Source organism: Camelina sativa, chromosome 2, assembly GCF_000633955.1.
Source record: "Camelina sativa cultivar DH55 chromosome 2, Cs, whole genome shotgun sequence".
NCBI lineage: Eukaryota > Viridiplantae > Streptophyta > Magnoliopsida > Brassicales > Brassicaceae > Camelina > Camelina sativa.
The window spans coordinates 14,808,939-14,835,629 of record NC_025686.1 but is presented as its reverse complement, the minus strand read 5'-3'; the positions used below and the strand labels follow the sequence as shown (position 1 = coordinate 14,835,629).

Sequence of the window (26,691 nt, the reverse complement as noted above, 5' to 3'; positions counted from 1 at the left end):
TTTTAAAGTTGATGGTTTTTTTGCCACAATTTGAAAGTTCGTGATTTTTTTGACATTTTACCCAAATCCAGACTATACAAATAATAGAAAACTTAATATATAACTTATTTGCAACCAACTTATTAAAATTATATAGTATACAAAATAATTTGGGGATTAAAATAAACAACTCATGAACTCAATAACTTTGACTAAAATCATGGTCAAAATACCGAAAAAAGAGCAAAAACCGAACCGGGATAGGATAATTAATTAAATTAAAGAAAGAACCGATTCAATTGGATATTTTTTGGGTTGCTTCGGTAAAGTAAAGTGTAAAACCAATCTCCTGCTTTGCTATATTTCTTCTCTCTCTCTCTGCCGCGTCGATAAAAAGAAAGAAATAAACGAATGATTATTATCAACGAGAAACCCCACAGAGAGAGAATCTCCTACAGGTGCTGATCATTCATCATCGATTCCGATTTTATCTTCCTTGGATCTGTTCTTATACCCCCCTTAGTCACGATTCACTTCGCTTGTTCGCCATCCTAAGCCAAGCCTCTGATCACACACACAATTTCACGCCTCCACTCCCTCGAATTGGTACGCGCACGCGGATGAGTTTGATTTCTTTCTCTTTTTTCTTTTAGCTTTTTCTTAGATTGAGCGATTTCTGTTTGAAATTTGATGGTTTCTTCAATTTTATCTACTCGATTGGATTGAGTCAAATGATATGGCGGAGTTGAGGTGTTTTCTTAGGGATCTTTCAGGGAATATTCTTTGAATTTATGGAATTTGATCAAATTTTTGTTTTTTTTTTCGTTTTTTCTTTTTCGAGTGATTTTTGTGTTTTTTTCACAATTTCTTGGGTTTATGCAAGTTTTTTTGTTGAAAGATGCTTGTAATTCAAGTTTTTTACTTGATCCTTCTTATTTTTTGAATCAATTGGTCAAGTTGTGCTTTCTCTGTATGTGTCTTGAGATATTTGTATTATCTAAATTATACGGCAGTGGCATGTAAAGATTATACAGTTTTAGACTTGACTTAAAGATCAAGCTCTTGATAATCTTGTTTAGTTATATGAGTTCCATTTTCGTGTAATTCAGACAAAAAATAAAATAAAAAAAGTTATACATTTTCTGGTCTGTGATTCTATGTTTTATTTCCCCCATGTGATATTTTCGTGTCCTTGCTTGTTCATGTCATTTTGCCAAATGTATGACTTACGCCACGATGGTTTCCTTGATATGGACTTTATCTTAGTGTTGTACCTTTCATACTTAAGGTTGGATTGTCTCTCTGCAGTTTACAATTCGATGTTTTTGATTAGCAGGAATTTTACTCAAATCGGAACTCCCTCAAGCATTTAGATGGCAGAAAAATCTTGTATAAAGCGACTTCAAAAGGAATACAGAGCACTTTGCAAGGTATTGTCTCTTCTCATTCTGTCCATCAGTTTTATATTAATCTTATTAATTGTGGTTGGTTTCTTTGCTTGTGCAATTCGTCATGGTTTTTGGTCAGGATATGTATTTGTATTCTGTTAGTAATATTGACTTGTTATGTTCTGGATTGCTAGGAACCAGTCTCGCATGTTGTTGCTCGTCCTTCCCCAAATGACATTCTTGAGTGGCGTAAGTCTAATCTAGCTTTCAAGTTTTCTTTTCTTCTTGTGATTTCTGCTTCGAGTTATTCTATTACGGTTTGGCAATAGGGATGCTTACCGTGCATTAGGTAGTTGGTATATGTTTCTTCCATTGGGCATATAGAAAAAAATACGAAATAGGGCGTTGCTATGGTGACGGAGATAGTATTCATATCATGTTTATGATTAGTAGTAATATGTAATGGTGAAGAAGACCTTTTTATAAAACTAATAGAAAACCTCAAGTTTTTCTTTTTCATTGCCTAACTGAGAAGGGTCATGCTATTCTTTTAGCATTTAGGGTATTTCAATCCTGCTACCAGTACTACTGCACTATTTATTTAAATGTTAATTGAGTTTTATCCTACAGATTATGTTTTGGAAGGCAGTGAGGGAACACCTTTTGCAGGTTCAAATCTTCTTTGTTAATATATATGTTAAATGCGATCTTCAATGTGGTATATGATTCTGATATTCGGATTCTCTTTGATAGGAGGATTTTACTATGGGAAGATCAAGTTCCCTCCAGAATATCCTTACAAACCACCTGGAATCACGTGCGCTCTTTATTCCTTTAGAATTCCTTCTCAATATTCTCAGTTCCTATGTTTTAGTCCGGCTTTGTAATGAACCCTGATTCTGTGGCTGCAGAATGACAACACCAAATGGTCGATTTGTGACACAAAAGAAAATCTGCTTGTCTATGAGTGACTGTAAGCACAGTCTTCTTTTTCGTTATTTGTAAGTTGATCTCATTTCAACTTGTCTGTTATCTAATTATCTTTTTCCTGGCATGTACAGTTCATCCAGAAAGCTGGAATCCAATGTGGTCAGTGTCAAGGTATAAGATTTTATGTATATTTTAAATGTTTTCAAGTTATTCGAATAAAGAGAGTAATGGGTCCTTATTTGACTAATTCGTTTTCCTGAATGCAGCATACTTACTGGACTTCTCTCATTTATGGTAAGTTCATTGTAGGTCTAGAACTTTTCTTCTTGCATAACCTCTTATTTTTTCTTTTGTTGTACCATTAGATCTTTATTGATTTAACATAGCGATGTCCTTTGTTACTGTGATCATTCATCCTCCGTTCATTAAATATTTTTCTGCATTACAACGTTGTGGTATACAGATGGATAACAGCCCTACAACAGGAAGTGTAAACACTAGTGTAGCCGATAAACAACAGTTGGCCAAGTCATCTCTTGCTTTCAATTGTAAAAAGTAAGTTTCACTCCCACCAGAAACTGTAACTGTTTTGAGTTTAGGATAATCTCAGAGATTGACTAGTGTAACTGTAAAGCTTCACATGTCATTCACTTTTTCTCAACTGTTGTGGCAGTGCAACGTTCCGGAAACTATTTCCCGAGTATGTAGAGAAGTACAGCCAGCAACAAGTAGCTGAAGAGGAAGCAGCCACTCAACAGACAACACCTGAGGATTCTCCTGAGAGTGAAAATTCGAAAGTCGAATCAGAGAAAAGTGTTGGTATTAAAAAGGAAGGCATTCAAGAAATGGGACTGAAAGAGAGGAGAAGGAACAAGAAAGAAGCATTACCGGGTTGGATAGTATTGTTGCTAGTATCGATTGTCGGAGTTGTAATGGCTTTGCCTTTGCTTCAAATGTGATTAGATGCAATGCAACGCAACCATGACTGCAAGTCAATCTGGTAAAGTCTGTTTTATCATGGTCTCTCACTCTCAGTACTTAAGTAGTAGTGTCTTTTGTTCTCTCTCCCCTCTCTTAAAAAGAAAACAGATACATCGAGTTTGGTATGGCTTTTGAAATTACGTATAAATATAAAGGTAGCTTAATTTGAATGACTACTCCGTAAAGCAGCACGAGGCATGTTAGTAAATGATGGCTTCATATTACAGTTGTAGAGGAACAAGTTATTAATTCCCCCTTTGTATTTTCATCTTGATATGTACCATTACCTGAGTACAAAACACGTCAATAAACCTAACCGGCTATATTAAATCGATCAGTTTTAATTTTAATAAAATTTTGAAACCCGGTATGACCTGTACCGAATCATTCTCCTCAACCAACACACTGTCACCATCTCACTAGTCGGGTAGTTACAGAAGAAGAAATCATTAATCTTCGTCTTCACGCTCCATCTCCATACTTTATCACTACTTCTTCTTCTTCTTCAATGTTGTTAAGATTTCTCAGAACTTTCTTTGAATCTTCCATCGAATTGTTCATGCGGAGCTTCAGATTCTAAGAAATTTGAGTAGAATCGTACAATTAGGTTTCGCGAGATGGAGCGTAACTCGTCAGACGACGAAGAAGACCACCAGCATTTGATTCCTCAAAACGACACTCGAAACCGTCACCGTGAAGATCCAATTTCCTCCACCGCCACAACAAGTCCGAGACCATCGACGTTTCAGATCGAGGACATTATGCAGCGAGTTCAACAACACCGTTGGAAGATCTCGCTCAACAAGCGCTACGTCATCGTCGCTGTCTCTCTAGTTATCTCAATCGGTCTTCTCTTCTTACTCACTGATCCTCGTGAACTATTCTCGGCGAATCTCTCGAGATTTAAGCTGGATCCATTGGCGAATCGAGTCAAGGAATCTGAGCTCCGTGCTCTGTATCTTCTACGGAAACAACAGCTCGAGCTTCTCTCTCTTTGGAATGGTACGTTGGTGAATCCTTCTCTTAATCAATCAGCGAATGCTTCTAGTTTGGGATCGTCTGTGTTGTTTGAGGATGTGAAATCTGCTGTATCAAAGCAGATTTCATTAAATAAAGAGATCCAAGAGGTGCTTCTGTCACCACACAGGACTGCAAATTACTCCGGAGGCGGTACCGGAGTTGATTCGGTGAATTTCTTATACGATAGATGTAGAAAAGTGGATCAGAACTTGTCAGATCGGAGAACTGTAGAGTGGAAGCCGAGATCTGATAAGTTTCTTTTCGCTATATGTCTCTCAGGTCAAATGAGTAACCATTTGATTTGCTTAGAGAAACATATGTTCTTCGCTGCATTGCTGGATCGAGTTTTGGTGATTCCAAGTCCTAAGTTTGATTACCAGTATGATAGAGTGATAGATATAGAGCGGATCAACACTTGCTTGGGAAGAAACGTTGTTGTTTCTTTTGATCAGTTTAAAGAAAAGGCCAAAAAGAATCATTTTCGCATTGACAGGTTCATATGTTACTTCTCATTACCACAGCTTTGTTATGTGGATGAGGAGCATGTTAAGAAGCTGAAAGGTTTGGGGATTTCCATTGATGGGAAGCTTCAGGCTCCTTGGACTGAAGATATAAAGAAGCCGAGCAAGAGAACTGTGCAAGACGTACAGACAAAGTTTAAGTCTGATGATGATGTGATCGCGATCGGGGATGTCTTCTATGCTGATATGGAGCAAGATTGGGTGATGCAGCCTGGTGGACCTATTAACCACAAGTGCAAGACACTGATCGAACCTAGTAAGCTTATTTTGTTGACCGCACAGAGATTCATCCAGACCTTCTTGGGAAAGAATTTCATCGCGCTTCATTTCCGCAGGCATGGGTTCCTCAAATTCTGGTATGTCTTTTTCATCTTGCTTTCTAGCGTACATTACCCTGAAGTTCATAGTGTAGCTCGTACTTTATGGATTATGATTATCAAAGCAACATTATGTTCTTGGTTGTTAGTCTATCCCGTTAGTATATGACATATCATGTAGGCACTGCATTGTAGTGGTAAGATATAGTACTGAGATTGATGTTCTAAAGACTACTAGACTAGGTACCAGGTTAGATTTGTAGTTTTCTGAAGATGGCGATTTTCTTTTTTTTCATGCCAGCAATGCAAAATCTCCAAGTTGTTTCTATCCGATTCCACAAGCTGCAGAGTGCATCGCTCGGATAGTGGAAAGATCCAATGGCGCGGTCATCTATCTTTCAACAGATGCTGCAGAAAGTGAAACAAGTCTGCTTCAGTCACTTGTTGTGGTAGATGGAAAAATTGTGCCTCTTGTCAAACGTCCACCGCGTAATTCAGCTGAAAAATGGGATGCATTGTTATATCGGCATGGTATAGAGGATGACTCCCAGGTAAGAATCTCACTCCTTGAGCCTTTTATCACTTTGTTTATAATTGAAACCAAAGTACAGATCTCGTGAAAACCTGTTTGCTTTTTTCTTGGCTCTGTGCGGTTTGCATATGGTTGTTCGTTAACAGAAATGTGGATTTATGAATCACTGTTAGTTTCATGGCCTGATATATTATAATCTTCATGCAATGTGCAGGTGGATGCAATGCTTGATAAAACGATATGCGCCATGTCCAGTGTATTCATTGGAGCCTCTGGATCTACTTTCACAGAGGATATCTTGAGGCTTAGAAAAGATTGGGGAACGTCCTCTATGTGTGACGAGTACCTCTGCCGAGGGGAAGAGCCAAACTTCATAGCAGAAGATGAATAAGTAAGCACATTTTTCTTACAAAAATCGGAGTTGTTCTCAGATCTCATTGTTCTCTTCTTATAGTTGTTGAATTGTGTATAGTGTAATTATAGAAATCCAATTTTGGATACTTCTCCAATTCATTTATTTGTAACACTCGTGTACGCTAATGGACATAAGAGTGTGAAAATCACTACAAGAGCCTCAGTTTCTTACAACAAAGTAGAGTCTGTAGATTTGTTCCACAAAGATTGTCGATTGCTTTACTTGGAAGATTGTTTCTTCTATCATTGTTTTTTAGAAATTGGTGTGTACTTGTTATCCTGTAAACATTCATTGCACTTTTAATATAGTAAGTACATTTTTCATTGTTACTGACAGTCTACTACTTACTCTAATAGGAGTACAGAAAAAAAAAAGTAGAGAAACAACTAATAATGACGTGTAATTAAACCAGAAAGAATAAGGAGAAGACGGTTAAGACAAAAGCGATAAACTTCAGTTAATTACGAATTTGTAAGTGATAAAATCTTGTTTTGTAATAAGTGAAAAAGAGGAAAAATTAACTGAAGTACTTTATTTAAAGATAAACATTTTTTCAACCAGACCACTACTGTGTGAAACCACAAACAAAGAAAGAAAAAAATGTCGAATTCGAGTGACGAAACCCTAGAACATGAAAAGGGGCAGCAGCGATTGGAATCGGATGACAAAATCTCAAACGTGAACCAGAGAGCAGAGCCATCTCAGGAATGGGAGACAATGGCTCGAGCTTGGGTCTCAGCTTTCCCCGACGCTAAAGCCGTCGTAAGCGTCGGCGAAGTCGAGACTTGGATCGGCACAAACTTAGATTCCTTACCGGCGGATCTCCGTCACATGCCTCGCTCCGAGCTCGTAGATCGTCTCCTCTCAATCCAACATTACATGAGACCAACACCATCGTCAGATCAGAACGAGGTAATTAACCAACCGTCACTTCATTTTTGATGATGCAACTCTTTCGATTTTGATTTTTGGATTTGATTCTGTGAATGATATATACAGCAAAACGTGGAAACGGATCAACAACACCCAGCTCGATTTCAGAGGACTGATCAGTGGTTACCTGTGTATTCGTGGTTAGAGTCTTTGGATAATGGAGAGTTGGTGAAATCTAAGGATATTTCTGAGTGGCTTGATGCTACTCCTGAGGTTAAACAAGAACTTTCTTCTAGGCATTCTCGTTATCACTTGACTCATTATGTCAAGAAATGTCATCTCAAGATTCTTAAAAGAAAGGAGAAGAAGGTTATAGCTTGCTTTTGGTGTCTTTCTTGAGTTTGATATGAAATGTCAAATCCATTTTAGGTTTATATTAACTTATTTTTTCGGCATTTCGATTAGGGACTAATCCGGTTGAGCAGAGCAACTGCGATGGAAGTTCACAAAGAATTTGGCGAGAAACACCTTGCTATGCTTTCAGGTAACGTTATTTCCTGCTTTGAAACTATTGTTGATTAGTGTTCATTTGATAGCGTATTGAACATTTAGTGATATTCTACAGATACAAGATATTTATCTAAGTGGAACCGTGAAGTTAGATGACACTTGTGTGTCTTATTGTTTCCTTTATGTTTGTCAACATTTAAATGCATATGTTAGTGATGTAATCTCGTTCTTAATCTTGTGTGCAAATTTGTGTAGCTGATCCGTTGAGCAACATACCGAAAGACAGTGACCTTTACCGCACAAAACAGAAAGAAGCTAAACGCAGATATGAGATGTAAGTCAGAACTTTCTTAAACTCACTTATGAGATAGCAGAGCAGAAACTTATGATAATATTTTCATTAAACGTGTTTCTTTACATGGTTTTCCAGCTTGGTAGAGCTCGAGAAGAGACTGGCTCCGCATTTTTCAAAGCCTCGGATAGCAAACAGATGAAAAATCAGGTTATCTACCAGATGATGCTGCTGGCCTTTGGATTAGCTTTGTAAGTATGTTCTCTGTTTCGGTGCTGTAGAACTGTTTGTGAAATTGTACGATCATGTAGCTGTATCCAAATATAGATGGAGTCTAGTTTGGTGATGTAACTTGTAATCTTTTCCAATGTGAACAATAAAGAAACCAATTCCAGCGTTATGTTGAGTGAGAGACTTTTCATGAGAAGTAAAACCAATGTTTGTCTTCCTTCCCACTATATTCAGTAGACAGATTATGTGGCTGTGTTTTTTTCCCTTCATATATACATAGAATATTACACACAGCCTAAGAATATTCTTTTATGAAGGAAATGGGCAAAATATACTTAAAAAATTGAAGAGCAATTTTTCCTTCTTGATTTAAAAAAAAAAGATGAAAAAAATGTGAAAGAGAGACATCCCCTTCACTATATATTCTAGAAAATTAAATGAAATAAAACTACAATCATCATATTTCTCTTCATATTAATATCATTTTTTTGGTTTATTTTTTTCGAAATAAGAAAATTTGATAATGACAAATTTTCTCATTGACAAATGTTACGACATTATGTGCTCACCTCAGTGACAATTATTTTTACAAAGTAAAAAATCAGACAACTTCTTTGGTTCTGTCTTCCTAAAAAAGAAAAGTTTTTGTTGTCTCTGTCTTTTCCTCCTTAACGCCTCGATGGAGGGAGGAGATAAATATATATTTTTGATCAAAAACCCAGAATCTTGAAAAATCGTAGATCATATACGATTACAAAGATTTAATCTTGAACGAAACCAAAGAAGAGAAGGATGAAACTCGCAATGATGGGTAGGGATTTGTTGGCGATTCTGTGTTTCATCGTACATGTGGCTTCGAGCTTGACCTCAAGTTACGAAAGTGGACGTCGAGATCAAGCACTGTCTCAAATTGATATTTACAGCATTAATTTTGCTCTGCATCACCCTGCTTCCATTAACGCTTCCCCTCGTGTTCTTGGTTCTCAGGTAACAAATTTAGTTTCAGACCAGACTTAAAAACTTGTTCTGTTCCTTGGTCTTTCCTGTAAACCGTTTGTAATACCAAATTCGATGATGGTTTCTGCTACAGGGTGAGGACACTGAATGGGTAAATGTTGATATTTCAAACCCAGAGCCGTCTTCAGACGATTGGGTTGGAGTCTTCTCACCAGCAAAATTCGAGTATTTACATATTCATCAATCTCTCTTTATGAAATCATATGTTCGATTGTACTTGGTGTCTTAATAACATGTTTTTGTCTTTATCTTCTTCTAGCTCATCTTCTTGTGCTCCAACTGATGGCAAAGAGTTAGCTCCTTTTATTTGCTCAGCTCCAATCAAGGTCCTTTATTACAATCTGACTGTTGATTTCTCTACTTTTGACAAGGCTACTTCATCTCATTTAGTTTCTTAATTTTGATAGTATATGTATGCCAAGTCCAATCCTGACTACATGAAGTCCGGTAATGCGGTTTTGAAGTTTATGCTTATTAACCAGAGAGCTGATTTCTCCTTTGCACTCTTTACCGGGGGGCTTTCAAATGTCTGTTGAGTACACAACCCTTCAATTCCCTCCTCCATTTGAAAATACCAAATGAGACTCTAATTAATCTGTTTTATTGCTCTGCAGCCAACACTTGTTGCTGTTTCGAATCATGTATCATTTATCAATCCTAAAGCTCCGGTTTATCCGCGTCTTGCTTTAGGGAAGATTTGGGACGAAGTAAGTTTTCCTTCCATAGCCTGAGTCAACTATGACATTTCTTAGAAAAACTGTTTTATCAAAGCTTTACAGCATTCAAAGACTCTCATACTATGATTTTGATAGATGACTGTAACATGGACGAGCGGATACAACATAGATGAGGCTATTCCGTTTGTGGAATGGAGTCGGAAGGGAACTCAAAGTAGAAGATCGCCAGCTGGTACCTTGACTTTTACCAGAAACAGCATGTGTGGTATGTTACACTTTGAGAATATGATACAACAAAATCTATACGCCCTCATCTTTATTTTTGGATTCTTACTACGCGGTTTGACGCAGGTGCTCCTGCTCGTACTGTTGGTTGGCGGGATCCTGGTTTCATTCACACTGCTTTCTTGAAAGATCTTTGGCCAAACCTCAGGTATGTCCACTATTTAGAACTTAAAAAGTATCAGCTTCCTTTAGTTGGGGTAACGGTTTTGTACTGTAATTTATTTTGGATCATCTACTACCTCAAGGTACACATACAGGATGGGTCATGAGTTGATGAATGGTTCGATAATTTGGAGCAAGAATTTCACGTTCAAGTCTTCTCCTTATCCTGGACAAGACTCGTTACAACAGATCATAATCTTTGGCGACATGGGCAAGGTATTTCCTAACTGTTTGAGTGTTTTCTATGCAAAAACATAACATTGTCTAAATCTTTACTCTCAGGACTTATGTTTTGTATTTTAAGGGAGAGCGGGATGGGTCAAATGAATACAATGATTATCAGCCTGGTGCCCTCAACACGACTGACCAACTCATCAAGGACTTGAACAACATTGACATTGTTTTCCACATTGGAGATATCACTTACGCGAATGGTTACATTTCTCAGTGGGATCAGTTCACAGCTCAAGTTGAACCTATCGCTTCTACTGTTCCATACATGATTGCAAGGTTAGCTTGCCCGGGCCATATCAGTCTTTGCCATAACGGTTTTGTGGATTCTTGTCCTTAACTTGTGTTACTCTGCAGTGGCAACCATGAGCGGGATTGGCCAGACTCTGGTTCCTTCTATGGTGGTAAAGACTCTGGAGGGGAGTGTGGGGTTCCTGCTGAAACCATGTACTATTTTCCTGCTGAGAACAAAGCTAAGTTCTGGTACTCTGCGGATTATGGAATGTTTCGGTTCTGTGTAGCGGATACTGAACATGATTGGAGAGAAGGGTCAGAACAGTATCTATTCATAGAGCGTTGTCTTGCCTCTGTTGATAGAAAGACTCAGCCATGGTTGATCTTTATTGCACATCGTGTCCTTGGTTATTCGACAAATGATTGGTATGGTCAAGAAGGTTCCTTTGAAGAGCCTATGGGAAGAGAGAGCTTGCAGAAGCTGTGGCAGAAGTACAAAGTAGACATTGCGTTCTACGGCCATGTCCATAACTATGAGAGAACCTGCCCCATTTACCAAAACCAATGTATGGACAATGAGAAGACTCACTACTCAGGAGCCTTTAAAGGAACTATACACGTGGTTGTTGGTGGTGCAGGAAGTCACTTGTCTTCCTTCAGCTCGCTGAAACCCAACTGGAGTATCTTGAGAGACTATGATTACGGGTTTGTAAAGTTGACGGCATTCGATCACTCCTCGCTTCTCTTTGAGTACAAGAAGAGCAGCAATGGAGTTGTCCATGACTCCTTCACCGTCTCTAGAGATTACAGAGATGTCTTGGCTTGTGTTCGGGATAGCTGTGAGCCGACCACATTAGCTTCTTAATGTGAAGTCTCAGTCTTCGTGAAGAATCAGTCTGGTTTCGATTCCTTAGACTTCACGTAATGTTTTTATGTAATTTAGTTATGTTTGTTCATGTATATTTGGTAACATATGCAAGACCTCTAAAGAAACTCATATTGATGAAGAAAAAAGATACAACCAAAGAAGATGAGGTTCCTTGCTCATCTCTACAACTACATAGCATAGATACATAGAATGAATAAAAGCAACGACGGAACATAACACAAAGAATAAACTCAAGTAAAGAGCTAAACCGGGGAAAATAGAGTAGAAACGGAATTCGAGGTAAAGGAGACCGTAGATGCTACTTAAACATCCAAATATGTTATTTGCAACTATGATCTTGTAGGGAAATAGATCGTCCCCATGAGTTGTGCCGTATATCACGGCTGCGACCCACACCGCGACAATGCTACATTGGCTGAAGATGAGATAGTCATACACGGAAGATTCGGCGAGTACCGTGCTTATAGGAATCTTGTGGCGTTTCATATACGAAGAGGTTGCAATGATAAATCCGAAGACTAACACTTGAATCCCCACCGATCGGTATACTAGACTTGCTAGTCTCCACTTCTCCTTCCTACACCTACCCAAAATCTTTATATAGTTAGAATTTATGAAATTCGACAAATAAATAAAGGTTTTCAGATGATTGATATGGAGTCTCTCACCATGATGAAAGTTCTGTCTGAGATGTATTGACACAAGCAGGCTCAGCAGTAACATCCATGGCTCCAAAATCTTAACTAATATCGATGTTGAAGACTATGCAATCGCGAGCTCAGCACTTGATTAACCCTAATGTTTGTATATTATATATAGAGGGTTAACCTAAATTCTTCCTTTTTTTTTTTTTTTTGACAAGGTTAACCTAAATTCTATTCCAACTGGAATTGGGATAATTTGACGTAACAAATTGTAAAATTATCTTGAATACTATTCCAAACTCGAACTGGGATTATTTGATACACAAATTGTAAAATTAAATTGAATACTATTCCAAACTCAAACGGATTTAAATCTCAAGATTCGAAAACCTGAGTACGTATCCGATCCAAACTCCAACTCGAACAAATATCCGAANCGAACATCTATATATTATAGCAAACTCCCTTTTTTTTTTTTTGTCAATTTTAACCAACAGATGAGATTAGTTCTATTATTCAATCTAATGGTTTAAACTTATTTATGATCCCAACAGTTGCAAGTTTTTTCGTTCAAATAATTGTGTCTTTTCGTCGTACCCTCATCTTTCACAAATCGCATCTATTGATTTTCACATCTCTCAGTCGTACCCCATCTTTCAAAAATCGCACCTATTAATTTTTGCACCTTTTTATTTAACAGCTCTATGTTTTACACCTTTATATTTCACACATCTTTGTTTATTATATATAAACTTTTATGGACTACAAAAACAAGTTTCGAATTTATTGTTTTCTGAGTATTTTTTTAACTTACAAGTTAATAAATAAAATCAAAGAATTGTTTTATTGGAGTGTTTTTTAATTAACCTGCATCAATTTTCAATTCAAGGTATTCTTATATTTGCATACAGATAGATTTATAAATCTATATATAATAGCAAACCCACTTTTTGTGTCAACTTTAATCCAGCGGATGAGATTATTTCTATTATTCCATCTAATGGTTAAAATTATTTACGATCCCAACAGTTGGAAGTTTTTTTTCCTTCAAATAATCTTGTCTCTTTGTCGTACTCCCATCTTTCATAAATCGTACCTATTAATTTTTGCATCTCTTCATCGTACCCCTCCATCTTTCAAAAATCGCACCTATTAATCTTTGTATCTTTTTGTTTAACACCTCTATGTTTTACACTTTTATATTTTACACATCTTTGTTTATTATATATATAAACGTTTATGGACTACAAAAACAAGTTTAGAAATTATTGTTTTCTGAATATTTTTTAAACTTACAAGTTAATAAATAAAATCAAAGAATTGTTTTATTGTAGCGTTTTTTAATTAAACTGCATCAATCTTCAATTCAAGATATTTTTATATATGTGTTGCGTTGTAACATATATAAATAGATTTATGAAACTCAGCGAACCAATGACAAAAGCTTATGAATGAACCTGTCAGTGTCTACTTATGAACTTGTTAGTGTCCATTTGATTAAATACGAATAAGTAAATTTCTTCTCTGTTAGATTATTATTATTATACATGTGGTCATATAGTTCGGAAAGAGTATAACATTAATGATCTTATAAAGACATAAACTTTCACGCATACAAAGTTTATTTTATTCTTTTTTATATTGTTTCTATTTCTAATAAACCCATTTTTGGGGGGTCAATTTTAATCTAACGGATGAGATTATTTCTGTTACCTCATCTAAAGGTTTAGAATTTTAATAATCTCAACAGTTGCAAGTTTTTTTCTTCCAATAATCGTGTTTCTTCATCTTATCCCCATCTTTCAAAAATTGCACCTATTAATTTTTACACCTTTATGTTACATGAACGTCATAGAGCTAGTCATTTTAGATGAATTTGACTAGTATATATAAAAGAAAAGAGAGAAAAAAAAAGAAAAAAATCCTAATCACTAGAAGTCTAGAACTCAGTGACCACCTTTTTCTACTTCTAAAATCTCATACTCATTACTCATAGTCATAGACTAATCTATGAATTAAACTCGAAGATACACTAGTTTTCACTTTTCACCCTTAACACAAACTTGAAAAATTCCCTTATATAGAGCGTAAGACCAAGATATGGGCCAATACTTTACAAGCCCTTAAGCCGATATTTTATAAGCCCATAAAACTATGTCCAATCTTGTTTTAATTTTGTAACGGTCAAATTAAGAGCATGTAAAGACAGAGGTTGCGATGTGGTGTCAAAAAAAAAAAAAAGGTTGCGATTCAAATCTATCTTTCGCTAACGATTTTCGCAATTGCGATTCTCTTTCGTCGATCTCTTCTCTAGAGCGATCTCTTGTTTTAATCTTGTTTATTTTAGTTGACCTGACAAAAGAAACAGTAGTAGAATTCCTAGATAGGAGTGAATTTAGGTAAAAACAGCAAAAATTGTTAGATAATTTGAGTATTTTCTAGCATTTTGGATAAATCTATATACACAATATTTTATTTTTTTAAGAAATTTGAGTAATCGGTATCGGAACTCTAAATCTAGAAATATTCTACTAATGTACCTTCTGCTAAAATAAGCCTAATATATACCTTTAAACCGGAAAACCCGAGATATCCCAACCCACCCAGAATAAATGGATACCCGGACTTATATTTTCCCCAAAATTAAACTGCTATTAGATCTGGTGAAAGCGACGTAGTTTCTCCACAAAAGTCTTAACCATCTCCAACTGCCATCAGCGGAGCTCCCAATGCTTTGATGCTCTTCTCTCTATTTTTTTTCAAATTCTCCTCTCTTTTTTTTTTTTTTCTTTCTTTCTTCTTTAGACATTGCGTAGCATCAACGAAACAAATCCATCTTTTTCTACGGAGCCGAATCCGATCAGTATGGTCTGGATCATCTGTTTTCTCCCATTCTTTTATTGATCTCATTACCTTTCCAATCATGGAGATTCCACTCTCGTTTTACCAGAGCATAAGCTTAGACGAGAGTCGAGACTCTTATTCCAATCACAAAGTTTTCAATTTCCCACGAAAGTTTCTCTTTTCTGGATACGATTTCTCACTCCGGGGAAGAAGATGGAAGAACCCATTTGGGAGGATCACATGTTCCTCTGTAGTTCAAGGTCTGAAACCAAAGCCAAAGCTGAAACCAGAGAAGATCAAACTCGATGTTGATGATGAGTCGAAAGCTCAGGTTTTGGATGATACCCAGATCAGGAAATCTGGAGTGAGGATATGTAGTCAGATTGAGAAGCTGGTTTTGTGTAATAGGTTCAGGGAAGCGTTTGAGTTGTTTGAGATTTTGGAGATTCAAGGTAGTTTTAAAGTAGGTGTTAGTACATATGATGCTTTGGTTGAAGCTTGTATTCGTTTGAGATCGATTCGGTGTGTTAAAAGGGTTTATGGGTTTATGATGAGCAATGGGTTTGAGCCGGAGCAGTACATGATGAACAGAATCTTGTTGATGCATGTGAAATGCGGGATGATTATAGATGCACGTAGGTTGTTTGATGAAATGCCTGAGAGGAACTTGTTGTCTTATTACTCGATTATCTCTGGGTTTGTTAACTTTGGTAATTATGTTGAAGCTTTTCAGCTGTTTAAGATGATGTGGGAGGAGCTTTCTGATTGTGAGACTCATACATTTGCGGTGATGCTTCGTGCCTCGGCTGGGTTAGGATCTATTTACGTGGGGAAACAGTTACACGTTTGTGCGTTGAAACTAGGAGTTGTGGATAACATTTTTGTGTCGTGTGGGTTGATAGATATGTATAGCAAGTGCGGGGACGTTGAGGATGCTCGATGCGCTTTTGAGAGTATGCCTGAGAAAACTACAGTTGCTTGGAACAATATCATAGCAGGTTATGCGCTCCATGGTTACAGTGAGGAAGCTCTGTGGTTGTTGTATGAGATGCGAAACTCAGGTGCTTCTTTTGATCAGTTCACACTTTCCATAATGATAAGAATTTCGACTAGGCTTGCAAAGCTTGAGCTTACAAAGCAGGCACACGCTAGTTTAATTAGAAACGGTTTTGAATCAGAAATTGTAGCCAACACGGCTCTTGTGGACTTCTATAGCAAATGGGGCAGAGTAGATACTGCTAGATATGTTTTTGATACATTGCCGAGGAAAAATATAATCTCTTGGAACGCTTTGATTGGCGGGTATGCAAATCATGGTAGAGGAACCGATGCTGTTAAGTTGTTTGAGAAAATGATTGCTGCAAAAGTCGCTCCAAATCATGTCACATTCCTTGCAGTGCTATCAGCTTGTTCCTATTCAGGTTTGTCTGAACAAGGTTGGGAGATTTTCCTATCGATGAGTGAGGTTCATGGGATCAAACCAAGGGCTATGCACTATGCCTGCATGATTGAGCTGTTGGGTAGGGATGGTTTATTAGATGAAGCCATTGCTTTCATCAGAAGAGCACCTTTGAAACCGACGGTTAATATGTGGGCGGCGCTTTTGAATGCCTGTAGGATGCATGAAAACTTGGAGCTAGGAAGAGTGGTTGCTGAAAAACTCTACGGAATGGGACCAGAGAAGCTTGGAAACTACGTTGTGCTGTATAATATGTACAACAGTATGGGAAATACTGCAGAAGCTGCAGGAGTTTTGGAGACATTGGAGAGCAAAGGATTAAGCATGATGCCAGCTTGTACTTGGGTCGAGGTTGGAGATCAGAGTCACAGTTTTCTTTCAGGAGACAAGTGTGATTCTTACGATGAGACGGTGAAAAGGTAATTTATCTGATAGCAGTACAATCTTTCTTTACCTTTTATTTCTCTCTCATTACCTAAAAAGATGATGCAATGAAACAGGGAAATATACCAAAAAGTCGATGAATTGATGGAAGAAATTTACGAGTATGGGTATTTAGCGGAGGAGAAACACATTTTACCAGACGTGGATGAGAAGGAAGAAGAACGAGTAGGTAAATATCACAGCGAGAAGCTTGCGATAGCATATGGATTGGTGAATACGCCGGAATGGAATGCACTGCAGATAACGCAGAACCATAGAATCTGCAAAGACTGCCACAAGGTGGTTGAGTTCATAACATTGGTTACAGGAAGAGAGATGGTAGTGAGAGACGCGAGCCGTTTCCATCATTTCAAAGAAGGGAAGTGTTCTTGTGGAGGTTATTGGTGAATCACAGGCAGGTAGAATTAGACTCCATTCTTATTTGTTTTTTGTTCCTTTTACGCTAAAGATAAATGTATAACACAGGGAAATGAAATAGTGTGTGGTCATGTAACGATTTCTATTATTCTTTTTAGCATTTTTATCAATAAAACGTAAAAAGTTTTGTTATCATTCTCTGCTTATAATAAAAATAGACCGATGATCATGGAACCCATAAGGAAGAAGAAATGCGTTTATCAGTATGATTTGGGGCTAAAAACTGCGGGTTAATCCTAATTGAAAACTCAAATTTTAGTTTTTTTTTTCAATAAAAAAAACAAACCCTAAAACAGAAAAAAAAAAAAAAAAAAACCAATTAGTCCATCTTTTTATTTATTTTCCGGGGTTTCAGTGACTATATACATTTTTGGAGACATTTATAAAATAAATCCTGAAATTGACACTTATTTACAAGCATGCCATTGGTATTAATTATTAATTTGTTTTTCATTTAATTAATTAATATTATGTTTCTATTTTTGAAAACAATATTTCTCAATCTAAATAAATTTCCAAAACAATTGGAACCTCTCTCTTTAATATTAAGTATTAAGTTTATAATTAATTTAATTAACATTAAATTTCTAATTTTACAAAACAATATTTTCTCCATACACAATTCAGATTGTTTAAATAAGTGTTTAACATATTTATTTTTATTTTAATTACGTATTTAAAACTAAATTTTACTTTCACGGGTTTCGTATGATGAGTTTTTGCGGATTAAAAATCTTTGAACATGTTGGCTCACTCGCCTAGCATGGCAGGTTTGGACTATAGAAACTATAGATTTTTAATCATAGTTTTGAAAATTAACTTGTAAAGTATTTAGTACATGAATTACAAAATATTAGACATACTATAACACATTCTTAATATTCCAAAAAAAAAAATACACATACAAAAATATACTAACATACTATATAGGCATATACCTCTGTTTAATTCTAGAGAACAAAACAAATCTAGAATTTTATATTCTATCTAATAAAAAATGTAATGTGATTATATAAACTTTATAAAATGTAGGAAGAAGAAAAAAAATTCTAAAAAATCTAAATTAATTAGACAAAAGTTAATGAATTAAGAACTTGAAAACTAAATAAATTAAAAATATTATTTAAAATACAATAATTTATAATTTAATCTCGCAGTGTACCGCATGTGAAATCCTAGTTTTTCATCAATTTCAAATCATTTAGGAAAAAAATCAAAATACGTGTCAAACGCTCTTTTGTTTATCTGATTCTAATCATATATATATATATATACACATATATTTTTTTTATAATCCTTAAGTAACTCCAAAATTTTAATTAAATTTCTAAATTTTCTTCACGTCTCTCTCGCTCTCCACGAAAAACTAATTTTAAAATCAAAACTATCTCCGGTGATCATGGGGAAGTATCGTCGTCCTACTTGTATACACTATCTAGGCGGTCATGGAATCTGCTTGAAAGGAGATAATTGTGAGTTTAATCACTCAGGAAATTTTGCCTCGTGGAGATGAAATTGCTGCCCATGGTTATTTGGTTCTGAAGAAGATTGTACGCGCTTTGGGAGGAGATCAAGATTCTTCGAGAGAGTTTAAAGATGTACTTAGTGCATATGTTACAGGGAAGATCTCATCCTAAGAGCTTCTGGATCAAATTCACATCTTTGACACATAATGTATGACTGTTGACTTTTATATACTAGTATATGATAAATTCAGATCAACATGCATAATTGTTTATGTACAAGTAGTATTATATCAATGTTAGTTTCCAAAATGAGATCTTTTTAGCCATCAATAATCAATGTGTTGGCCAAAAAATAATAACAAATGTATTTATGTAATAACATGGAGATGTTGTATGTTGATGGTGGTGTGAAGTGTGAAAAATTGGGATTTAGATTGTTGCAAGAAAGAGGCAAAAAGCCAATGTTGATTCTCTTATTCCTTTAGTCTCGTGTCTTTTGTTCCTTATTCCTTTTTTTTTTTGTATAATAATAAAAAAAATTCACACATTAAACCGTTTTTAAACCTAATCTATCTCTATTGTTAACCAGTGTATGATACAAAAACATAGATTTATCTTAGCTACTTTAATAGTGTTTAATATGTGCACATATATGTCAAGAGATTAATATAATTCCTTGTGACAAAGGGTATATCCCGCAACAGTTGATAAATTTGCAACTAGCCTACCAAATAAATTATAGTTAAAATACAATAATATCAAACAAAATAAACATCATTGTAATATAAGAATACTTACATATTAATGGGTTTTGATATGTTCTGCATGTAGCAGTCGGTTATCTTCAATGATCTTGCCTTCAAAGTTCAAACAAACATGGTAATTTCTTAACATTATTAGATTTTTCATGAATGAATTTTCATGGTGATATTCTAAGCTGTAAACATTAAAATAAATCAAACCAAATGTATATTCTCGTATAATCAGATTATTTTATGTGATTTGTTGACTGGATGATATATTTTTTTTAAGTAATAAGTTTTCAATATAACAAATTTACTGAAATAAAAACGTTATTATATGAGAAACAAACAAATATTTTAGAAAAATATCAATTAAATATAATTTGAAACTGTCTAAAATAAAATTTTCATAGTGAACAAACAAAAAAAAATTCTGCTTGGTATTTGAAACAGTAAAACACGTTGTATACAATTGGAATTAGCCTAATCCAAAATCATTCCAAATAATAAATAGAAATTAAGTTGAAACACATGTACAAAATTAGTTATTTACCTTGCATAAAAAAAAATAATAATAATAAAGGAGTAAACCGGTAGATACCAAGAGGAATAAACCAGAATTAGCCGGTACCCAAAAAAAAAAACATTTCGGTCAACGAAAACGTTTTTGACTCTTTATTTTTTCTATTGGAAAGACAAAAAAAAAAAAAAAAGTCACCTTTGTCTTCCATTTCGCTGTCTTTGTTCCACTCAAACCCTAGGGAAAAAAAAAAGTTATACTCCATTTCTTCAATTCAATCTCCCACAAGTTTGAATCCTAAATCTCACAACACGATCCATGTCCTCATCTTCTTGATTCAATCCCTCTTCTCAATTCTGTTTTCTCTTTTTCCGATTTCTCTAATTCATGGCCGCAACAACAACCACGGCGGCTAGTATCAACGCTGGAGCCGGAGGTGGTGGTGTTGGTGGAGCTGAAGACCGTGTTCTCGCCACGGCGCAACAGATCGTGAATAGCCTCAACACACCTAAAGAGGTTCGTGAAGATATGTTACTTATCTTCTCTAGCTTCGATAACCGTTTATCGAATATCAAAACTGCGATGACGAACCAGGAGGAGGATCAAAACGACGCTCTTGCGGCGCGTTTAGAAGCTGCGGAATCGGTTATTCATCGTTGGGACGGCGGTAACGATTCTTCTCGTCACTCGTCTTCGTCTTCTGGTAACTATCGTTCCTCTTCGTTTTCTCTTTCGTTCGATGAATCTCCTGAGGAAGCTACGGAGTTTCTCTCAGCTGTTGATGAGGTTATCTCTTTGCTTGAGGATCTTTCGTCTGAGCATAAGCCTGATATGGTCGATAGAGCTGATAGTGCTTTGCAGATGGCTATGTCTCAGCTTGAGGATGAGTTTAGACGAATTTTGATTCGTAACACTGTTCCGTTAGATGCGGAGCGGCTCTATGGCTCGATGCGCCGTGTCTCTCTGTCGTTTGCTGATGGTGATGTGGTTGAGGATTTTGAGAATTTTGGATTGGTGGCTGATGGAGATGGTAGTGGGAGTGGGAGTAGGAGGAGGTTGTTTCATGAGAGGGGAGGGAGTATTGGGTGTGATCTTTGGGTTGATTTGATTAATCCGACTGCTGTTGAAGATTTGAAGGAGATTGCGGAGCGGATGATTCGTGCTGGTTATGAGAAGGAGTGTGTTCAGGTTTATAGCACGGTGAGGCGTGATGCTTTGGATGAATGTTTGATGATTCTCGGTGTGGAGAAGCTGAGTATAGAAGAAGTTCAGAAGATTGATTGGAAGTCTATGGATGAGAAGATGAAGAAGTGGATTCAAGCTGTGAAGATCACTGTTAGGGTTCTTCTGGCTGGTGAGAAGAAGATATGTGATGAGATCTTTAACGGTTCGGAGTCGAGTAAAGAGGTTTGCTTTAACGAGACGACCAAAAGTTGTGTGATGCAGTTGTTGAATTTTGGAGAGGCTGTGGCGATTGGTAGAAGATCGTCAGAGAAGCTGTTTAGGATTCTGGATATGTATGACGCGTTGGCTAATGTGTTGCAGACGTTAGAGGTGATGGTCACTGACTGTTTCGTGTGTAACGAGACCAAGGGGGTGTTGGAAGCACTGGGTGATGCTGCGAGGGGGACTTTTGTTGAGTTTGAGAATAATGTTCGGAATGAGACATCTAAGAGACCGACGACAAATGGTGAGGTTCATCCAATGATACGTTATGTGATGAATTACATGAAACTGATTGTGGATTATGCGGTTACCCTTAATTCTCTTCTGGAGAATGATGTGTTAGATGGCTTATATGGGGATGATAGTACAGAGGAGATGTCTCCTCTTGCGAAACGAATATTGAGGTTGATTACGTCCTTAGAGTCAAATCTGGAAGAGAAATCAAAGTTGTATGAAGATGGTGGGCTACAATATGTGTTCATGATGAATAACATTTATTACATAGTTCAGAAGGTGAAGGATTCTGAGCTGGGGAAACTATTGGGTGATGATTGGGTTAGAAAGCGAAGAGGGCAGATACGTCAATGTGCTACCGGTTACCTCAGGGCTTCCTGGAGCAGGGTGCTATCTGCTTTGAGGGACGAAAGTATGGGTGGAAGCTCAAGCGGTAGCCCGAGTTATGGACAAAGAAGCAACAATTCGTCCAAGATGGCGTTAAAAGAGAGATTCAAAGATTTTAATGCTAGTTTTGAAGATTTATACAGGCTTCAAACAGCTTGGAAGGTCCCGGATCCGCAACTTCGTGAAGAATTAAGAATATCTATATCAGAGAAAGTAATTCCGGCTTACCGGGCTTTCTTCGGAAGGAATAAGAGTCAATTAGAAGGTGGTAGGCATGCTGGAAAGTACATAAAATACACACCAGATGACCTGGAGAGTTACTTACCAGACCTGTTTGAAGGAGCGCAACTGGTTATTCACCACCCAAAAAGAAAAAGTTAAGTTCTCTTGCTGGAAGATGACGACGACTCTCTAGCTGGAAGGACAGTCTTGTTTGTTTGAAAGATGACAGTGGCCAGGTAATTTATAAGTCAGGGGTTTAAGTTATATATGTGAAAGTCGGACTTAGACCCTTTTATAGACTGTCAAAATTCTTATGTACATGTCTTAATACTTATCATGTTATGACCAATGGGTTTTATATAATGACTATGCTCTTGTTACAAATGGTCTTTGCTCTGTGTCACAGTTGGTTTTGAGATTATAGAGCACAAACTGTTGTTAGATAGTTGATTGATAATATTACTTTCTTGTTGTACCTTGAGTGTCTGTACTTACTACTTAAATTTGATAGTAAAGTGTGTATGTTACATACAAACGAGATTAGAAAATTTCGATTATTAATAATGGTGATTATGTGTGGCCTAGTGAGGAGGTTTAACATGGCTGTATTTGTATAAACCAAGTAGATTCGGCGTGTGGGGGCAGTAGGCAAAACTCTTTTAGACTTGAATGTTATGTCTTGTGGGGTTTGCACTTGTGGTCGTTGTCATTAATATCATGACGATTAATAATCAAGGACCCTTTTTGTGTGATGTTAACAAATTATTGGATGCTAAGAATTAAGAAATCTTCAAAAAGGTGGAGTAGCACTCATCATGTGGTACTATGGTTGAATCCTCGTGTGGCTCTCTGTGTTGTATTTGGACATGGAGCAAGTCACTTCAAAAAGTGAGGCTTTGTATGGTAGGTGGATCTCGAAAAATCTTTATAGAATCTCTGAGGCCCGTAACTTCTTTTATAACCCATCAAAGAAACTGCTATTTTTGTCTAAAATTTGTCCATCCAATGTGCAAGGGAAGACTTGTGAAATACTGAAATTTGTTATTAAGGTGCCATCGCCGTTCTCACGGAAAGGTCTCTTGGCATTTCTTATAATAGTATCAGTTGGGCATGGGCAAAGTATCCGAACTAGACTCAATCCTATCTTTGACTCGAACTTGAACTCGAGCAAGTACTTGAATATAAGTAAGATAGTAATAAGGGAATTTAGTCAAAAATACCACTTTGTCCCAAAATCTTAGCTTGAATGTCACATTTGTTAGACCTTTTCAGAAAGTGGCAGAGTGCCATAAAAGAACTTTTGGCATGTGTAAAAAAGACAGAAATGCGCTCGATGTAGGAAGCGTGAGAATGAACCCATTTTAGAAGGTCTGTCGTTGGATTTGACGTTTAGCGGCTTGGAGTGAGAAGGGGAGCATTAATGTTCTCTATTTTGAAATCAGAGATGCATAGGTCTTAGGTTAAGTTGGTGAGTAAATCTAAACAAATCAATAGTAGGTAAGAAAAAAAAGAAAGAAAAGAACGTCGAAGAAAGAAGCGTTATTGTCTACAAAGTAAGCGTTTCAGTAGACAAGTTGAAAGCGATTGTGTCTTCGGACAGAATGGTGAATCAGTTCGATCCATAATGAACACAGATGGGACATGTTTAAAGCAGATAGATCCAAATACATCCCGATTAGAAAACAAAATTCGTCGTCCCGGTTATATTTAGAGAAACGACGAGTACAGAGTTTTTAGACAACGCATCCAGCACAAACATGAAAGAATAAACTAGATTTTGTGGACAGGAAATAACGTGGTCCATTGGAGGATTAATTAGTATCAAGTTTACGTCACCATAAGGTGAGTATTAAGCTAGGCTGTTTTTGATCTTAGCTTATGATACTCTTTTTAACTTTAGTTGGCTAACTCGATAATCTTGAAAATGGATAGGTGTAATTCTGCCTTCTTATCGGGTGTGACATTGTTGCTCCTCACTTGCATTGTGAGGCTAAATTCGGTTTCTTATGCTCCTACTTACTACACCATAAGAACTGTGTGTTTTCAACATCTTGCTTTATTATTTTTTCTTACTGATAAATAATCATCATCACTGCGTTGTCACCACTTGACTTCACCTTCCTTTGTACTTCTCTAGCAGTATATAAAACCTATTGTCAGAAACTCAAATCATCCTTGAAAAGGAGATCTTCTATATGCTATTGAAAGAGTGTTGAAGCTTTCAGTTCCAACTTTATACGTGTGGCTTTGCATGTTCTAGTACTGCTTCTTCCACCTTTGCTTTGGTATGTTGCGTTCCCTTCTCTTTCGGGATATTTTCCAAAGAAGAACAACAGAAAAAGCTACATCTCATCAAGATATTGACAATTGTAGTCTCTCCTAGTCTTTGATGTGATTTATTGTAACATTTTTTATTCTCTTTATTTTCACTCTACAAAGCTTTCACAATCTTTGTTCAATTTGTTCTTTTAAAAAGTTAAAAACTAAACTTTATTTTGGAGGGCCGTATGTAGCAATCCTCTATGCTATATGTATTCAACCATGTACTTTTATCATCTGCCCAATTCACCATGTATGATTAGCTATATCCTATATATAAACTTTTAACCAAATTCAATTGATTTTTTTAACTACGACTTAATATTATTGTATTTATGGTTTCACGATTAGAGTAATTTACCCCCAAATCCATTATGGTTTTGAGGAAATGAAAACCTCTATGTCAAAGAAAGGGTTGCAATTAAGTTTATAAGATTTGGCTTCGAGTCAACAATTTACATTCGGGGTTAGCCTATTCGCAATAATGTTAACGTTTACGATTTTAAATCGCAATTAAAGGAATTACTTAAATTTGGTTAACTGGAGAGAATTTTATAGATTGGGTGGAAATTGCACCGTGGAATATGAAGTTTACAAGTAGCACATGGTGAAATATATAGGCTGAAAGTATAATGTGAAGTTGTGAACCGAGTTAAACGTCTATAGTACATGAGGATTGCTAGAGGCGGTTCTATTTTAGGAAGTGTTCACTCATATAAGTTTAAAATACTTAACGTTTATCTTTCTGGTAAATGTTTCAAGTACTGAACCAAATTAGTATATGTTTCAAGTACCGAACCAAATTAATATATCTCATACAAATTAACTCTTATGGTCTTATAAGGTCTTATAAGAAAATGTCTAATTCAACAAACTATTGGTAGAATTAATATAAAATAAAAGGGATAACAATATCTAAAAGTTGAGTACTTGTCACAAACACAAAATTATACATTTAGCATGGGACACATACCCTAAATATGTAATAATAATACAATACATTTATTTTATTGAAGTAATATATAACATAGTATTTATTAGTGTATATATATAGTTGAATAGTAAATCTGTATATATAAATTATTAAAAATTAAATTGATAGAAACTAGATTCTAGAAATCTTTAAAAATTTTATCAATCACTAATATATATATAACTAAAGAAAATATGTTTCAAAAAGATACACGCGGCATAGCGTTAATCTAGTAACTTTAAAAAGAACACGTGCGTGTGTTAACCTAGAACACGCGCCATAGCGGCGCGTCTGTTGACCTAGTAATTACTTCAAAAGAGAAAGCAATCCAAATAAATCCAAAGCAATACCTCATTACCATTTTTTTTTTAAAAATAGTCTTTGTTCAAACTTCAAAGTATTGTATTCTTGAAAAAAATATGAGTGAAATAGATAGCATACCTAAATATACAGATTTATTTACACAATCAATTAATGTGGAAATGATATGAAATTAAAACTTTGACTGAAAAAAGTAGTGAATTTAGGTAAATAGTACATTACTGGCAATGCAAAACATGGTGAAACCATAAAAAGTCACATGCACCAAATCATTTCCCCCCCTATATATATATATATGTTCATCGTTCTATGGCTTTGAGGTTGGTTTTTCTTTCACCTTGAATACAAAAAGAACTAATCTGACCAAAACCAAATCACTCACAAAGTCTGAAACTGTTCTTCCTCATTCGCAAAGCAAAGGTATCATTATCTTCATCATTACCTAAATTACGTTGCATTTGTCTTCTTTTTCGTTTGTTCTCATATGGTTTTGTTCTTATTAGCAACTTGCGTACTTTGATTTAGATTTCGATTTGTCTTGTTTTACACTCTTCTCCTTCGTGTTGATAAATGGGTTTGCCTGATTCCATTTTACTTATTTCGTTGAACAAGTTTGATATTTAAGGAACTTTAAAGTTGGCGCAAAAACCATTTATTCAAATATCTTTTTCCACATGTGTGCTTGGGGCAAAAGCTATCACACTTTACTCTGTTTCAAATTTTAGGGTTGTTTCATTTTTTGATCAATCTCTCTATCTTGTAGGATTT

The 26,691-nt window shown here is 36.0% G+C and overlaps 6 protein-coding genes across 7 annotated transcripts; all 6 read left to right on the top strand.

The window, feature by feature from the left end:
* Positions 343–3,454, top strand: LOC104725203 (probable ubiquitin-conjugating enzyme E2 33). Its single transcript, XM_010443823.2, has 10 exons — positions 343–585; positions 1,316–1,409; positions 1,562–1,616; positions 1,998–2,036; positions 2,121–2,184; positions 2,279–2,340; positions 2,429–2,468; positions 2,564–2,591; positions 2,761–2,852; positions 2,971–3,454. Exons 2-10 carry the CDS (start codon positions 1,353–1,355, stop codon positions 3,254–3,256), a joined length of 723 nt encoding a protein of 240 aa, XP_010442125.1. The 5' UTR covers positions 343–585; positions 1,316–1,352; the 3' UTR covers positions 3,257–3,454.
* LOC104725193 lies at positions 3,690–6,406 on the top strand. The gene is made up of 3 exons (XM_010443815.2): positions 3,690–5,175; positions 5,438–5,687; positions 5,883–6,406. The coding sequence occupies exons 1-3, from the start codon at positions 3,896–3,898 to the stop codon at positions 6,057–6,059; spliced, it is 1,707 nt and encodes a 568-aa protein (XP_010442117.1). The 5' UTR covers positions 3,690–3,895; the 3' UTR covers positions 6,060–6,406.
* On the top strand, positions 6,628–8,206 carry LOC104725185. The gene is made up of 5 exons (XM_010443803.2): positions 6,628–6,995; positions 7,083–7,325; positions 7,422–7,500; positions 7,722–7,800; positions 7,897–8,206. The coding sequence occupies exons 1-5, from the start codon at positions 6,684–6,686 to the stop codon at positions 7,958–7,960; spliced, it is 777 nt and encodes a 258-aa protein (XP_010442105.1). The 5' UTR covers positions 6,628–6,683; the 3' UTR covers positions 7,961–8,206.
* On the top strand, positions 8,595–11,642 carry LOC104725174 (probable inactive purple acid phosphatase 27). Of its 2 annotated transcripts, XM_010443791.2 has the most exons (10): positions 8,595–8,976; positions 9,080–9,171; positions 9,266–9,332; positions 9,414–9,533; positions 9,621–9,713; positions 9,819–9,948; positions 10,035–10,116; positions 10,214–10,346; positions 10,435–10,640; positions 10,719–11,642. In XM_010443791.2, the coding sequence occupies exons 1-10, from the start codon at positions 8,782–8,784 to the stop codon at positions 11,458–11,460; spliced, it is 1,860 nt and encodes a 619-aa protein (XP_010442093.1). In that variant the 5' UTR covers positions 8,595–8,781; the 3' UTR covers positions 11,461–11,642. The 2 variants fall into 2 exon arrangements, with proteins under 2 accessions (XP_010442093.1, XP_019090824.1); XM_019235279.1 differs by lacking the exon at positions 8,595–8,976 and having other exon boundaries at positions 9,102–9,171; positions 9,289–9,332.
* On the top strand, positions 14,821–17,427 carry LOC104725164 (pentatricopeptide repeat-containing protein At5g50390, chloroplastic-like). The gene is made up of 2 exons (XM_010443781.2): positions 14,821–16,850; positions 16,932–17,427. The coding sequence occupies exons 1-2, from the start codon at positions 14,866–14,868 to the stop codon at positions 17,260–17,262; spliced, it is 2,316 nt and encodes a 771-aa protein (XP_010442083.1). The 5' UTR covers positions 14,821–14,865; the 3' UTR covers positions 17,263–17,427.
* LOC104725158 (exocyst complex component EXO70B1-like) lies at positions 20,214–22,788 on the top strand. The gene has a single exon (XM_010443769.2). It carries the CDS (start codon positions 20,409–20,411, stop codon positions 22,467–22,469), a length of 2,061 nt encoding a protein of 686 aa, XP_010442071.1. The 5' UTR covers positions 20,214–20,408; the 3' UTR covers positions 22,470–22,788.